General features: G+C 42.8%; 1 protein-coding gene across 4 annotated transcripts in view; it reads right to left on the bottom strand.

Annotated features, from left to right (window-relative positions):
• Nucleotides 1–17206, bottom strand: part of pnpla7b (patatin-like phospholipase domain containing 7b) — a 62674-nt gene that overhangs the window by 41321 nt on the left and 4147 nt on the right. For 3 of the 4 annotated variants that reach the window (XM_088375008.1, XM_088375011.1, XM_088375009.1), the window contains exons 3-10: nt 17079–17158; nt 16076–16167; nt 14318–14477; nt 14140–14220; nt 12645–12773; nt 12473–12541; nt 1353–1435; nt 156–305 (exon numbers count right to left, since the gene is read on the bottom strand). In XM_088375008.1, coding sequence (XP_088231134.1) covers nt 296–305; nt 1353–1435; nt 12473–12541; nt 12645–12773; nt 14140–14220; nt 14318–14477; nt 16076–16167; nt 17079–17158 — 704 coding nt within the window. In that variant the 3' untranslated portion in view covers nt 156–295. Of the gene's footprint in view, nt 1–155; nt 306–1352; nt 1436–12472; nt 12542–12644; nt 12774–14139; nt 14221–14317; nt 14478–16075; nt 16168–17078; nt 17159–17206 lie in introns of those variants that run through there. The other variant, XM_088375012.1, reaches the window with a different exon arrangement.

Raw genomic sequence — 17206 nt, 5'->3', positions numbered from 1 at the left:
ATATCATTGTTTGACTGCGACTGTATCATTACACCTTTTACCATGCCCGCAGATCTATTTTTACTTGCAAACCGCAAACACTCACAACCCCTGAGGGTCAATCACCTTGTGACATATTAAAAACAACAACATGAAAAAGTTAGTGTGTGGGCTACCTGGAGCTGGATAACTTGTAGCAGGTCCTTTTTGGCCGCTTGGAAAATAGCATTGACTTTATTATGGTGGTAATGTCCTGTTCCAGCTTCACTATATTCATAAACTGCCGAAGGAGTCCGCTGCATTGCCACAGTCTTCTTTAAAATAGACTGAAAAAATAGAAACTTTGAATAAACAAAAATATATGACATTGAATTCCAGTTTTATTCCTATGTTTTCTACAAGCAACCATTCGACATTCCAAAAACATCCATCCATCCATTATAAAAAACACTTAACCCTCACAAGGGTCGCGGGTGCGTTGGAGCCTATTCCAGGGGTCTTTGGGCAGTACACTCAGAACTGTTTGCCAGCCAATTGCAAGGCACACATAGCAGACCAACAATCATTCATGCTAACCCTCACAGCTCAGGATAATTTAGAGTGCTCATTTGATCTACCATGTATGTTTTTTGAATGTGGGAGGAAACCGAAGTACTCCATGGAAAACCCAAGCAGGCACGAGGGGAACACGCAACTCCACACAGGAAGGCTGAAGCCCTGAATCAAACCCACGACCTCTACACTGTGAGGCGGACGTTCAAACCAGTCGACCATTGAACGGGAACGAGTCATCTCCCGTTTCTCGTTTAAAAATTGGCAATCGAAAAACGGAAACACCAGCATGGACGTATACGTACATGTCACGTGTCCACGCCATCAGCACCCCATACACTATTGTTTCTCTGCTCTTGCCCCTCCCGTCCTCTTATGCAGAGATCAGTGCTGATTGTCCGCATCTGCTGTTCATCACCACACTTGCCCCTGGCTCATTACATCTCCTATATAAGTAAACATTGCACTCCTGTCACTCTTTGTCAGTTCGTCCTATGATACTAATGTCTTCCAGCTTCAAGACAAAGTAAGGTCGAGAGGGAAAAAATGCTGTCGAACTTTGTTGAATGGAAGAGGGATTGCCTGAATATCTGAGACCTCTGTGTGAGCGTCATAAACGGCGTGATGCTTGTGTACAAAATAAATGCATGTGTCCACTGATCCACAAACGCATATTCGACAACACACGCAGAATTTATAAATGCTAAGTAGACACGCAATTTAGCGCCTGTTGGTTGTGATCTAAATAAATCAGGTCATTGATGTGCAAAACCGAAAGCCAAGGCAAGCTGCCAAACAAAATGAAGGAAGACTTACAGTACCTTAACTTGACCAGAGGGCACAGTGTCTTCGTTAGCAACCCTTGCTCGTTCAGAAACTTTATTGAGATCCATTGACATTTCACCTGCATGACAGACACATGTATTTATAATAGCATGTTGTTTCAGAAAACCTTATGGTTTCAATGTTGGTCACAGCTCCCAACTAGTATTAAAGAGATCCTCCGGTTGGGGTGGTCCATTTTTTACAAAGATGGACGGACGGATGGATGGATGGATGGATGGATGGATGGATGGATGGATGGATGGATGGATGGATGGATGGATGAAGAAAGAAAGAAAGAAAGTTTGGAGAACCGTGATGTATCAAGGGATTACTATTTCAAGTGACGTCAGTGGCACGGCGCGACGCGGCTGTTGTTTACATAAAGGACAAACGTACCCACGTAAGGATCATTAGCGGTGATCATTTCTAAGTGACACGGAGGACAAAGAGTTTGAAGGAATTAAGGATTTGGAGTGACATAGAAGGTTTGAAAAACTATTATGGCTTTTACGCAAGCCCGGTCCTACTCAACTGAGTCGGGGGCCGGCGCTCGGCCGATTGGCTGTCCGCGAACGGTGCATGGGGCTCGGACATGGCCATTACGCACGCCCGGTCCTATGCCATGGATCTCTCGTGTCTGGAAGTCCACGCCGCCACACGCTTGGATGTTTGGTTTGTTTAATAAAGAGCCGTTTACCAAACCCACGTCTATCCTTGTACTTTGTTAACGCTACAATATAGTTATATCCTAGATCTGTGGAATAAAGATGAGGCTGACGTCAGGGCGCACGCACGGCGATGTTGACAAAGGACGAGGAATTTGATCGATGGATTTAATGGATTTAAAGTGCACGGATGGTTTGATAATATTATTGCTATTGGATCCATCCATCCATCCATCCATCCATCCATCCATCCATACATGCATGCATGCATGCATACCGTATTGGTCCGAATATAAGATGATGTTTTTTGCATTTAAATAAGACTGGGGGTCGTCTTACATTCGGGGTCTAGACATTATAACCATTCAAAACACTAGATGGCGCCGGATATCTTTAAAGCGAAGTTACGTCACCGTGCCTTAAGTTTCACGTGAGTTACCTCAGCTTATCGCGATTGTTGGAGCTTGTGCGCAGCAGTAAGTTAAAGGTTGCAGGTATCGACTGAGTATGTTGCTGTGATCATATGCATCCTTGACACAAAGTGAGTACATACATTTCATTGTTACTACTGTCCACTGTTGTGCCGTTTGACTGATCGCGGTTTGCTTCGACTGCGCGCCGTTTGATTGACAGCTCCGGCGCGCTCCTTTAAATTTGCCTCGCATCATACGAGTAGTCGTTATGCAGTGGCCCTCCTGTGTTCTGACCGACACCCGGGGGCAAAAAGAGCATAACCACCCGAGCATATCCCATATACAGTCCTCAGTCTCCCCAACAATAGCGGTAGCAGTTCGCATTATTTTATTGCAAAGTTTTTCCTTATTCAGATTTGTTTCAAGACTACAGTTACAGTTAGACTTCACTTTGATGGTTAATGCAGTTAATGCAATTTTTTTGTTTTATCACAGTAGATTGGTTTATTTACATTTCAAAAACCAGATGCCATTCATTTATGAATGTTATTGCACTTAAGTTTACATATTTAAATCTTATATTCGGGCCAATACGGTACATACGTACATACATACATACATACATACATACATACATACATACATACATACATACATACATACATACATACATACCGTAATTTCCGGACTATATGTCGCGGTTTTTTTCATAGTTTGGGTGGGGGGGGGGGCGACTTATACTCAGGAGCGACTTATATTTAGGTTTTTTTGACAAATTTTTACTTGATCATGAAGATATCACTTACAAGTATTGTTGACCACTTCCCATGTTATTTTTAGTATAGTTGATCACTTCACATGCTTTTATATCTTTATCTTGAACATATTCAAAACATAAAAAATAGAGAAAACATCAAATAAAGCAATTAACACTTTAAAGCACCATATCCAAGTCCACTGTCTGCTGTATGTACACTTGCTCCATTTTTGCTCCTCTGATATTTATTATTATTATTTATTATTGTTTGTTTATTTATCATTTATTCAACACTCTTATTTATTCATTGTTTGTGCCTTCTTGTTTTTTTTGTGTTGTTTGTATGCGTATGTGTACTATCTCACCGAGGGATAGTGGGAACGTAATTTCAATGTCTTTGTGTGTCTGGGTATATGGAAAAAAAATCGACAATAAAGCAGACTTTGACTTTGATAAAACAACCAAATAAACAAAACAAAAAACTACATCTGAAAAAAATTATATTTTCAGACGAAACTGGATGAGGGCGCTCTAAATTTCACCGTTGGCCGTGACTCATCAACTGGGTGGGCTTAAGAAAAATGGCACCAAAAAGAAACTCATATTTTGCAGGTCACAAACTTCAAGTTGTAAAATATGCTGCTGAAAACAGTAATCAAGCAGCAGAAAGAAAGTTTGGAGAACCGTGATGTACCAAGGGATTACTATTTCAAGTGACGTCAGTGGCATGGCGCGGCGGTTGTTTACATAAAGGACAAACGTGCCCACGTAAGGACTACCGGCATCATTAGCGGTGATCATTTCTAAGTGACACGGAGGACAAAGTTTGAAGGAATTAAGGATTTGGAGTGACATAGAAGGTTTGAAAAACTATTATGGCTTTTGCGCACGCCCGGTCCTACTCTACTGAGTCCGGGGTTGGCGCTGGGCCAAGTGGCTGTCCGCGAACGGGTCATGGGGCTCGGACATGGCCATTACGCACGCCCGGTCCTATGCCATGGAGCTCTCGTGTCTAGAAGTCCACGCTGCCACACGCTTGGAAGTTTGTTTTGTTTAATAAAGAGGCGTTTACCAAACCCCCGTCTATCCTTGTACTTTGTTAACGCTACAATATAGTTATATACTAGATCTGTGGAATAAAGATGAGGCTAACGTCAGGGCGCACGTGCGGCGATGTTGACAAAGGACGAGGAATTTGATCGATGGATTTAATGGATTTAAAGTGCACGGATGGTTTGATAATATTATTGCTTATATCATAGTTATTTAAAATATAGTTTATCTATCGTTATATGAGCCTGTGGAATGTTTTGAAGTGCAAGCGCCCTCAGCCGCGCGCACCCATTGTTGACAAAGAACGATCGATGGATTTAATGAATTGGAGTGACACCGATGATTTTATAAACGTGTTATTCATGTAATCGTTTTCTTTAATAACTCTATATGTTACGCCAGGCCCATTCTCAGCTCTTTGTTTGTATTTGTCACGTTAGCATACCTATCGTTTAGCCTGTTGCTATCGTATCGAACGATCGATGGATTTAATGAATTGGAGTGACATCGATGGTTTTATAAACATGTTATTCATGTAATAGTTGTCCTTAATCACGCTATATGTTACGTCAGGCCCGTTCTCAGCTCTTTGTTTGTGTTTGTCACGTTAGCATACCTATCGTTTAGCCTGTTGTTGCTATCGTTTAGCCTGTTGTTGCTAGTTAATGACTGTTTATGGTGTGGGATTTTGTCGAATAAATTGCCCCCCAAAAATACGACTTATACTCGGGAGCGACTTATATATGTTTTTTTCACTTTTTGAAGCCTTTTTATTGCTGGTGCGACTTATACTCCGGAGCGACTTAAAATAAAATACGGTACATACAGTATAGTATAGTATAGTATAGTATAGTATAGTATAGTATAGTATAGTATAGTATAGTATATAGTCGCGGTACACATCCCGCCTTCCAACATCGAAGGCGACAGGATCGCGGCTCTTAGTGAACTGTACCAGGCTGTCAGTGAACAACAGACGGCGCACCCTGACGGTTTCACCATCTTCGCTGGGGACTTTAATCATGCTAACCTGAAGTCTTTTTTTCCGAGGCTTCACCAGCATGTTAATTTTCCAACACGTGGTGACAGCTTCCTGGACCTGGTCTACTCTACACATAAAGAAGCTTTCAAGGCCGCCCCCCTCCCCCATCTTGGACTTTCTGACAATCTCACTGTTATGCTTTTGCCTGCATACAGACAAAGTGTGAAGGCATCCAGGCCGGTTCGCAAGCAGGTACGGGTGTGGCCTGAGGGTGCCTCTGATGCGCTTCGAGACTGCTTTGACACTACTGACTGGGACATGTTTAAGCGGGCGGCCACTTGCAACGATCGGACAGACATAGAGGAGTATACTGACTCTGTTTCCTCTTACATCATAAAGTGCATTGATGATGTGACTCACTCGAAGTCCATCGTCACTCGGGCTAACTGGAAGCCATGGCTGACGGGGGCCAGGGACAAAGCCTTCAGAGCGGGGGATGAGGCTGGCTTGAGGGCAGCGAGCGCCGACCTGTCCCGGGGCATAAAGGAAGCGAAAAGGGCGTTCTCTTGCAAGATTACCGCCCACTTCAAGGACAGCAGGGACGCACGGAGCCTTTGGCAGGGCATTCAGACCATCACGGACTACAAGCCCGCGCCGCAGAGCTGTGAGGGCGACGTCCGTCTGCTCAATGATCTTAACCGCTTCTATGCTCGCTTCGACGCTCAGAACAGCACTTGCCCGCTGAAGACCACTCCCCCTCCACACGAGCAGCCCCTGTGCCTCTCTGCCGACAGCGTGAGGAGGTTGGTTGCCGCTATCAACACCCGTAAGGCGGCAGGCCCTGACAACATCCCAGGTCGAGCGCTGAAGGACTGCGCTGGGGAGCTGACGGGTGTCTTCACATACATCTTTAACATTTCCTTGCAGCAGGCCGTCGTCCCTTTGTGTTTCAAGGCTGCCACTATTGTACCTGTGCCGAAGAAGCCTGCTCCGTCCTGCTTCAATGACTACCGCCCCGTGGCACTGACGCCCATCATCATGAAGTGCTTTGAGCGGCTTGTCATGGAGAACATCAAGTCCGTTCTCCCCTCCACCATTGACCCTTTCCAGTTTGCGTACCGTGCCAAGCGGTCCTCTGAGGATGCCATCTGCTCTGCCCTCCACTCGGCCCTCACCCACCTGGAGGGAAAGGACTCATATGTGAGGTTGCTGTTTGTGGACCTCAGCTCTGCCTTCAACACCATTGTGCCGCAGCGACTCATCTGCAAACTCGACGAGCTGGGCCTCAGTACCTCCCTCTGCAACTGGCTACTGGACTTCCTCTGTCAGAGGCCTGAGGTGGTGCGTGTTGGCGACAAAATCTCCGCCAGCATCACGCTGAGCACGGGGGCCCCCCAGGGCTGCGTGCTCGGTCCATTGCTCTTCACCCTGCTGACGCATGACTGCACTGCGACCTACAGCGACAACCGCATAGTGAAGTTTGCTGACGACACGACTCTGGTGGGTCTCGTCACGAAGGGCGACGAGACTCGGTACAGGTCGGAAGTTGACCTTCTGACCGCGTGGTGCAGGGACAACAACCTCCTGCTGAACGTCAATAAGACCAAGGAAATCATTGTTGACTTCCGGAAGGGTTGCACAACACACCTGCCGCTGATCATCGACGGTGCTGTGGTGGAGAGGGTGAGCTGCACCAAGTTCTTGGAGCACATCAGATCCTTTCTCCCCCCCACCATAGACCCCTTCCAGTTTGCGTACCGGGCTAAACGGTCCTCTGAGGATGCCATCTGCTATGCCCTCCACTCGGCTCTCTCCCACCTGGAGAGTAAGGTCTCGTATGTGAGATTGCTGTTTGTGGACTTTAGTTCTGCCTTCAACACCATTGTGCCACAAAAACTCATCTGCAAACTCGACAAGCTGGGCCTCAGTACCTACCTCTGCAACTGGCTACTGGACTTCCTCTGTCAGAGGCCTCAGGTGGTACGTGTTGGTAACAAAATCTCCGTCAGCATCACGCTGAGCATGGGGGCCCCCCAAGGCTGTGTGCTCAGTCCGCTGCTCTTCACCCTGCTGACGCATGACTGCACTGCGTCCTACAGCAACAACCACATCGTGAAGTTTGCTGACGACACGACTCTGGTGGGTCTCATCACCAAGGGCGACGAGACTCAGTACAGGTTGGAGGTTGACCTTTTGACTTCCGGAAGGGTTACACCCAACACCTGCCGCTGACCATCGACGGTGCTGTGGTGGAGAGGGTGAGCAGCACCAAATTTCTGGAGGTGCACATCAGTGAGGACCTCTCCTGGTCCGCCATCACTGCGTCACTGGCGAAGGGAGCTCAGCGCCGCCTGTACTTCCTGCGGAAACTCAGGCGAGCAAGTGCTCCTCTGGCCATCATGACTACATTCTACCGTGGCACAATTGAGAGCGTCCTCTCCAGTTGAATACAACATGAAGGCCCTGCAGTGCATAGTAGGTTATTGGTGCTTCCCTCCCCTCCCTGAAGGGCATTTACGCCTCCCATCTCGCCCGCAAGGCGACCACGATTGTGAGTGATGTGAGTCACCCCGCTCACTCTTTGTTTGATCTTCTGCCCTCTGGGAAGAGGTACAGGAGCCTGCGCTCCCGCACCGCCAGACTCACCAACAGCTTTATTCTCCAGGCTGTTAGGATCCTGAACTCTCTTCTCCCTTCTGCGTAGCGTCCTGTACTTATTTATTGTGTTATTTGTTTATTTGTTATTTATTCATCACTCTTATTTATTCATTGATTGTGCCTTCTTGTTTTATTTTTCTTGTGTTGTTTACTTGTATGTACATTGTGAACTATGTCTTGTCACCGTGGGATAGTGGGAACATAATTTCGATCTCTGTGTGTGTCTTGGCATGTGAAGAAATTGACAATAAAGCAGACTTTGACATACATACGTACATCCAACACATTTCTCATTTGAAATTCCACTAAGGCACAACAATCACGGATTTGGTGGAACTTGCTATCCAACAATGATGCCTCTGAAGCGGCCCCCTAAAAAGCAAAGTCTCAATGCAGCTTAGGTTCCCATGGTGACGCCACTGGATCCCTGGCTGTAAAGAATTTTTGCGTCGACTTCCCCTTTAACTGGCTTGGGGTATCTGGTGAGCTTATTGAATTGTATCAATCAAGCTAGCATTTGGCTGCTAACATATGACTTGTCACCTGGTTGAATGGCGACGTGTAAACTTTTCTGACAAGAGGTCCTCCTCTGGTCTCTTGAAGCAAAGAGAAGTCATTCCTTTTAGCATACAAACACCTTGAACATGCACGAGACAAGTGGCGTGTCATGATATCTCATATTTGGTCTGCATTGGCAGACACACATTACAGGCTGGCCGTGTTTCTGGCACTCGGTACTTGATCCGGTTGGGGGTGATTACACGGACAGACAAAAACTCACTTCCATTCTTGCTTAGTCCATCCTTTTTTAAAAACATCTCATCCGCCGTCTGCAAAATGGGGACCGATTCGGGACAGAAGGATGGACCGTTCTGTTTCAGAGACGGAATGCCCATCTCTGCCTATTATGTAAGTGCCAATGTTCAGCCCACTTCAGAGTCACTTTAATGTATTGGCAAAACCCAATTCTGACGGTGAGCATAGATTGTTTTACCAACATATTTTAACAGCAAAACACACCTGCCATGTTCTAATAATCTAGCTCACGTAGAATATGAGTTCATTCAAATAAAAGGTGATGTCGTTAAAGTTGTGTTTCAGATTCAAATGACTGGACATAAAACTTGAAATGTTTATCCCTTTTATCAAAAATCCTTTGGTGTTAAAGTCATGTTTTGAGTTTAAATAAATAAAAGATAACGAAATTGCTCTTAGTGGTCCAATACTTTTGGAGGAAAGTGTCTATAAGGTTATTAAAAAATACCTAAAGCAACATATCTTTTTGTGCTAAAAACCTACTCACTATTCTGTGCGTCTCAAGGACGACTTTTCTACATATAAATAGTCTTTTTTTCCCAGGAACTTGTGACAAACCTTTCCTGTTCTATTATCATTAAAAAACAAAACGATAAATCATGGTATGAATCATACTTTTCACTCTACACTTTCATTCTCTAAATCAGGGGTCCCAACCCCTGGTCCGCGGACCGGTACCGGTCCGTGGGTCACTTGGTACCCGGCCGCCAAACCACACAGAAAAGACATACCGTGATTTCCGGACTATAAGTCGCGGGTTTTTTCATAGTTTGGGTGGGGGGGGGGGGGGGGGCGACTTATACTCAGGAGCGACTTATATATGTTTTTTTTTTCACAAATTTTTACTTGATCATTAAGACATCACTTAGAAGTATAGTTGACTACTTCCCATGTTATTTTTAGTATAGTTGATCACTTCACATGCTTTTATATCTTTATCTTGAACATATTCAAAACATAAAAAATAGAGAAAACATCAAATAAAGCAATTAACACTTTAAAGCACCATATCCATGTCCACTGTCTGCTGTATGTACACTTGCTCCATTTTTGCTCCTCTTATATTTATTATTATTAATTATTATTATTTGTTTATTTATCATTAATTTAACACTCTTATTTATTCATTGTTTGTGCCTTCTTGGGTTTTTTGTGTTGCTTGTATGCATATGTGTACTATCTCACCGAGGGATAGTGGAAACGTAATTTCAATCTCTTTGTGTGTCTTGGTATATGAAAAAAAATCGACAATAAAGCAGACTTTGACTTTGATAAAACAACCAAATAAACAAAACAAAAAACTACATATGAAAAAAATTATATTTTCGGACGAAACTGGATGAGGGCGCTCTAAATTTACCGTTGGCCATGACTCATCAACTGGGTGGGCTTAAGAAAAATGGCACCAAAAAGAAACTCATATTTTGCAGGTCACAAACTTCAAGTTGTAAAATATGCAGCTGAAAACAGTAATCAAGCAGCAGAAAGAAAGTTTGGAGAACCGTGATGTATCAAGGGATTACTATTTCAAGTGACGTCAGTGGCACGGCGCGGCGCGGCTGTTGTTTACATAAAGGACAAACGTACCCACGTAAGGATCATTAGCGGTGATCATTTCTAAGTGACACGGAGGACAAAGAGTTTGAAGGAATTAAGGATTTGGAGTGACATAGAAGGTTTGAAAAACTATTATGGCTTTTACGCAAGCCCGGTCCTACTCAACTGAGTCGGGGGCCGGCGCTCGGCCGATTGGCTGTCCGCGAACGGTGCATGGGGCTCGGACATGGCCATTACGCACGCCCGGTCCTATGCCATGGATCTCTCGTGTCTGGAAGTCCACGCCGCCACACGCTTGGATGTTTGGTTTGTTTAATAAAGAGCCGTTTACCAAACCCACGTCTATCCTTGTACTTTGTTAACGCTACAATATAGTTATATCCTAGATCTGTGGAATAAAGATGAGGCTAACGTCAGGGCGCACGCGCGGCGATGTTGACAAAGGACGAGGAATTTGATCGATGGATTTAATGGATTTAAAGTGCACGGATGGTTTGATAATATTATTGCTTATATTATAGTTATTTGAAATATAGTTTATCTATCGTTATATGAGCCTGTGGAATATTTTGAAGTGCAAGCGCCCTCAACCGCGCGGACCCATTGTTGACAAAGAACGATCGATGGATTTTAGAATTGGAGTGACACCGATGATTTCATAAACGTGTTATTCATGTAATCGTCTTCTTTAATAACTCTATATGTTACGCCTGGCCCATTCTCAGCTCTTTGTTTGTGTTTGTCATGTTAGCATGCCTATCGTTTAGCCTGTTGCTATCGTGTCGAACGATCGATGGATTTAATGAATTGGAGTGACACCGATGGTTTTATAAACATGTTATTTATGTAATAGTTGTCCTAAATCACTCTATATATTACGTCAGGCCCGTTCTGAGCTCCTCGTTTGTGTTTGTCACGTTAGCATACCTATCGTTTAGCCTGTTGCTATCGTATCGAACGATCGATGGATTTAATGAATTGGAGTGACACCGATGGTTTTATAAACATGTTATTCATGTAATAGTTGTCCTTAATCACTCTATCTGTTACGTCAGGACCGTTCTTGTTTGTGTCACGTTAGCATACCTATCGTTTAGCCTGTTGTTGCTATCGTTTAGCCTGTTGTTGCTCGTTCATGACTGTTTTTGGTGTGGGATTTTGTCGAATAAATTGTCCCCCAAAATGCGACTTATACCCCGGAGCGACTTATATATGTTTTCTTTCACTTTTTGGGGCATTTTATGGCTGGTGCGACTTATACTCCGGAGCGACTTATAGTCCGGAAAATACGGTAATTCAGTAAAGCAATCAAAACTGAACCACGTCTTCTCTCCTGTGTTCTGACCGACACCCGGGGGCGAAAAAAGCATAACCATCCGAGCCAACCCACTATACCACAGGTGTCAAACTCAAGGCCCGGGGGCCAGATATGGCCTGCCACATCATTTTATGAGACAAATTGTGCATCAAATTCGTGTGTCATTACTAGAATTGCAAATTGTCTTCACTTTTAATATTTTTAAATATTTGACCAGTTTTTACTCGTCTGATTTGAAAACGAGTTATTTGTCAGATTGTTTCGTAGCTTTTACGGTATATAATATGAGGTGCTCATACATTTACTTGGGTTGACAGTTTTAATGGCCCTCTGAAAGAAGCTATGACTACAATGCGGTCCGCGAAAAAAAAGAGTTTGACACCCCTGCCCTATACAGTACTCAGGCTCCCCAACAATAGCGGTAGCGGTTTGCATTATTTTATTGCAATGTGTTTCCTTATTCAGATTTGTTTCAAGACTACAGTTACAGTTAGACTTCACTTTGATGGTTAATGCATTTATTGCAATTTTGTTGTTTTATCACAGTAGATTGCTTTATATACATTTCAAAAAGCAGAAGCCATTCATTTACAAATGTGATTGCACTTTAGTTTACATATTTAAATGTTCAGATATTAAGATATGATAGACAGTTTTTGCATGATTTGAATGAGGCAAAATAACATGCTTTTTCTCTCGAATATATTGTCATAATCATTTGTTTCAGATGTAATTATTTTCTGTATAAAACTTAAATTTGGTATTCAAAAAGTCTTTTTTTAAACTTGAGTCTTGAAAAATAGGTGGTCGTCTTATAATCAGGGTCGTCTTATATTCGGGCCAATATGGTAAATGTGTCCATGCAAATAAAGTCTGGTGAGCAATTGGGTAAAGTACCTCAGTGGTGAGGCCAAGATAGTTGTGCAAGGCGAGGAAGGTCACTCTCTGGAGACGCACCATGATGATCTACACATGACAAGGGAGGACGTGTAACATTTGTTGTGTAAAATTATATTGCTTGTAAATCAGAATGATTCAAATACTTGTTTTAAACACTTGTTCTCTTTACCTGGATAACACGAACCAGAGTTTCAGGATATTTGTCAAAGACTGATTGAAATGCTGCAGCTGGAAGACGCAGGACAGTGGAGGTGACAGCAGCCCTCGCAGATACTGTCTTGTATGGAGCTGGGTAACCCTTGAAAAACAATGAAACAAATGTGTTGAGAAAGACAGATGCTTTGAATATTAGTTAAATTATCCAGAAAACTTAAATCTGTCATGTTTGCATGTTTATTAAACAGCAATGTTACAACATGCTACTGACAACATTCTGGATTTAAATTTCAAATATACAAACAACTTTGCTCCTTGATGTTATGGTACATTCCAAAACCCCACACAACTTTCTTGATGACCAACCTAAAAGTTATATATGTTCATGTAGATTCTCTATCATTTAAGTCATGCTGATCTGCAATGGCTGAATCGAGGCAACCCGAATGCTCTTGTTTGTTGGAGACATTTCACCTTTAATCCAAATGGCTTCTTGAATTCTAAACGATTATGTACGGAGTATCTCAATTAATTAGGGGCCAACAATATGTGTATTTGAATTGAATCCCTCGAAACAACGGCCGAATTTCGGTGCACACTGTACTGAATTATACGTTTTTTTAATTCTTTGATCAATGGTGCTGCGGGGGCCTCAGTTTGTCTCAGCACCTCCAGCCCTCTAACACGTTATGCCCATACTAATACCAGTTTCAGACATTTAGAAAAGAAAAATCATGAGACAAATTGTTTAAACAGGTTGAAAACAACCAAAAATTGTGCAATGGGTTCTCCTCTGTGGGTGTGTCCCCTAGAGGTGATCAACAATTAGGTGTTATTGTTCAAACCGGCCAAAAACAAGACCCTTCAACAAACAAAAACAGTCCAGTTGCCTCGATGCAATGTTTGGGAAGCAGCGTTAGTCTCCATCCACTAAATAACTAATACTACTAATCCACTAATAACTAACCCACTGTTAACTAATACAAAACTAATGATTGCATTACCTATACATTAAGTACACCAAAGCACTTTGAGTTTACAAACACAGAATACTCTTTATCGCGGGAGATGCATTCCTGAATCGCCCACAGTAAATAAAGATCAGCAAAGTAGAAACGGTATACATACGTATTTATACAAAGACCACTGACTACTGGATTGATGTAACTTTACAGTAAATAAAAGAACGAACACGTAATATTGTCACGTCTCGACTTATTCTGCACCGGTTGGTGCTGTGTCTTGGCACGTGGCCCGCTGCCAGCCTCCTGCGCTTGAACTCCACGCCACGCATTAACAGCGCTCATTGCCGCTGTCCTGACGCCAGTACTTTTTCTTTTGTGCACGGTTGGCTGTCGTGCTTCCCGCGCTTGTCTGCAGTGACGCACATTACTCAGAGGCATGCCCCACGCAATCAGCGTGTATTTAAAGATCATTCTCCCATCGCTATTAAACTCGCGAAATAGCGAATCCCCAATAGATGAAGCGCGAAGTGGCTAGGGACTTACAGTGATGATATCTAATATACTGAGCAGACTGTGGACACTGTCCCCTTGTAAAACCTCTTTCACCACAGCATCTGTGCCATCCTGCAGCAAAAAAAAAAAAAATCACATCTTATCATATCGCATTGATTTACAAAACTGAGCCAAGCAAAGAAAATAATTGACTCTCCCGTGGTCTTACACTCTCGCGGATGCACAGCTCGAGGCGGCCATCTTGGACAACATATATACTGTCATCTGTATCACCTGGGTGAAATAGAGACTCTCCCTGATGCAGCAAGATCATGACCATGTGGCGCCATAGCTCCAGGAAGAGGGGCTTCTCAAAGTGTCCAAGCACCCTATTGAAAATGTGTGTTAACTGTTTTTGTCATTATTATTGTACAGAGCACGTATGCAACCGTGTGTGTGTATCTGTCAAATACTCTTTTGCTGTATTTTGCTTCTTTATGAAAAGAAAAGTGAAAAAAGATGATATTTAACTGTTGTTTTACCACATTTGAATTTTTAAAATTATTTTATTGTAACCCCACTGTCAAATTGAAATGTGCTATACAAATAAAGTTTAAAACTATTACTCTGGTACAGTGGTTCTTAACCTGATATTTTTAAGGGGACGTATCTGGAGTGTTATACAACTAAACCAGTGGTTCTTAACCTGGGTTCGATCGAACCCTAGGGGTTCGGTGAGTCGGCTTCAGGGGTTCGGCAGAGCTGGTATGTCTCCCCCCCCACCCCTCCAACCCCCCCCGCGGATGGCCGAACACACCTGAATGTCGTGTAAATTCGCGATAACGCATATCTGAACTGGTCTTGCAAAGGCAACAGCAGAAGTCACACTGATTTGCTGGTATGTCATTCCCCCCCAAAGAGGGGTTTGGTGTATGCGCATATGAAACTGATGGGCCAACTGAAGAACCACTGCTCTAGTATGTTTTACTTGGAATTACCTGACATTTTTAAGCATGTATAGCACCTCAGATGGTAGGTGGGAGTTCTGCACATCAAATTCTGTCAAGTCTGCTTCTAGCAAACAGGAAGGGGGCTCCTTAGGCTGCAAGGAGGGGGGGCTCCCTTGGGATATGGAGGATCCTTAAACAAGTATATACATGCGCAAGCACACATACGCACGCATGCACGCACGCACACACGCGCACACACACACACACACACACACACGCACACACACACACACACACACAAACACACACACACACACAGCTGTGTCACCTCAGCAACAACTTGGACTAAGATTACATTGCCCTCAAATAATAAAGCTACAGATAAATCCTGATGGACAGTAAATTATTCAAGAGATGTATTTTGCTTACCAACTAATTAATGAATGTGTTTTACTGTGTCTGTATCAATGCTTCTGTCCAATACATTTTATAGTGCCGGAAATGATGACGCGTTCTCACCAATACAACAATAGTCATTTGTGTGATGAGCTACTGATTATGTGCATTGCACCTGTGTGTGGGTAACAGTTGGATCATTATACTCAGCAAGATTCTGCTTACGGAAGTTAGTTGATCAGATCTTGGAGAAGATTGGGAAAACCCTGGACTGCACTGATAGAGTAACACCTTTTTGTGTGTTTGAGTGAGCAACACAACTACATTAGCGTGCTTGCAACTTGATGAGGAAGAGTAATAACGTTCCCCAGAAGACTGTGATCAGGCTTGTGACCAGCATGAGGTGGAGGTGTCAGGTTTTTGAGGCTATGTTGGGTCCTCCACAAACTGAAAGAATAGCATTTAAAACTTCCAATATGAATTATTTTCTTCCTTGTTACTGATAACACTTAAAATTCAATAATCCAATCCACTGGTCGTGAATGTTAATGTGTGTGATTTAGATCACTGTGTGAGTTCTCTTGGAGTTGGACATAAAATGACTTCTTCAAGAAGAAACATTAAAGCAACATGTGACTCACTTGTGAGCTATAGACAGGACTTTGGTCCTCTTCCGTATCCTCTGCCGGGAGGCGGAGTTGGAGGGGTTGGTGGGAGAGGACAATGTCTGGACCTTAAAAAACAAAATTGATGGCAAAAATAATTATCATTATAGTGAAGCACAATATGAAAATTTTCAACCGATACCGAGAACCGATAATTTCCTGCTTTGTATGGCCGATACTAATAACCGTGATTTTTATTTGTATTTGTATATTACAAATATATCTGGTTTTGCAGCTTAAAACAATAAAACATTTCAATACCGCTTATTAATAAAGTGGGGTCTGAAATTTAACATGTTACAGTTTCTCTTGAAAGGTTGTTATGATTATGAAACCCTAAAAAGTTTCATCGCTTCCTCATATCATTACATATACAGCACACAATAAATTAAGAGGTAAAAACTGAATCAGAAGTCAGGAATTATAGCTTGTTTGTTACTCAAATAAGATGTTTGATATCAATAAAATGTTCGCAACATCTCAATGTTATTATTTATTACATATATTCATTCATTATCTAAACCGCTTATCCTCCCTAGTTTAGCAGGGGTGCTGAAGCCTATCCCTGCCCGAGAGAAAAAGTGGCCTAAACCTGTATTACCATTCTGTTTTCTTGTGTACCTGTTACCAATTTCGTGAAAACAAAGCAGCTGCAGCTAACTAAGAGCCCTCTTTATTACTTAACTCACCAGATCAAATTCCCAGAAGTTTAAATGTCAGAATGATATCCTCAAAAGTATTTCTTTATTTATTTTAACAGTGTATATACGTAAAAAAATACAACTGAGAAAATCACATAAATTATTAGAACATTCTTGGGTTCAATCAAAAGTATCACCAAAACGTGGAGATATTTTAAACTATCATGTATAAGGAAAAAGTGAGATATGAAGGGAACAAAAAACTAGGCAATGTTTTATGGTTCAAGTGAGTCCATAGCAACAGCGGTGTCCAGACAGAGGCATCAGTGTATACTAACCTTTCTCATTATCTTTCGGCCGTAGAACATAACCTTGTCTCTTTTCCGAAACCGATAATGTGGTATGCCTGCCCCCTCCTCTGAAACACAAGAGCAAACATTGTTAAGACCTTAACATTTTTTTTTTC

Source organism: Syngnathus floridae, chromosome 5 (genome assembly GCF_059516105.1).
Source record: "Syngnathus floridae isolate MCC-2025c chromosome 5, RoL_Sflo_1.0, whole genome shotgun sequence".
Lineage (NCBI taxonomy): Eukaryota > Metazoa > Chordata > Actinopteri > Syngnathiformes > Syngnathidae > Syngnathus > Syngnathus floridae.
Note: the sequence above shows the minus strand (reverse complement) of the source record. Positions and strands in the feature narration are given on the sequence as shown.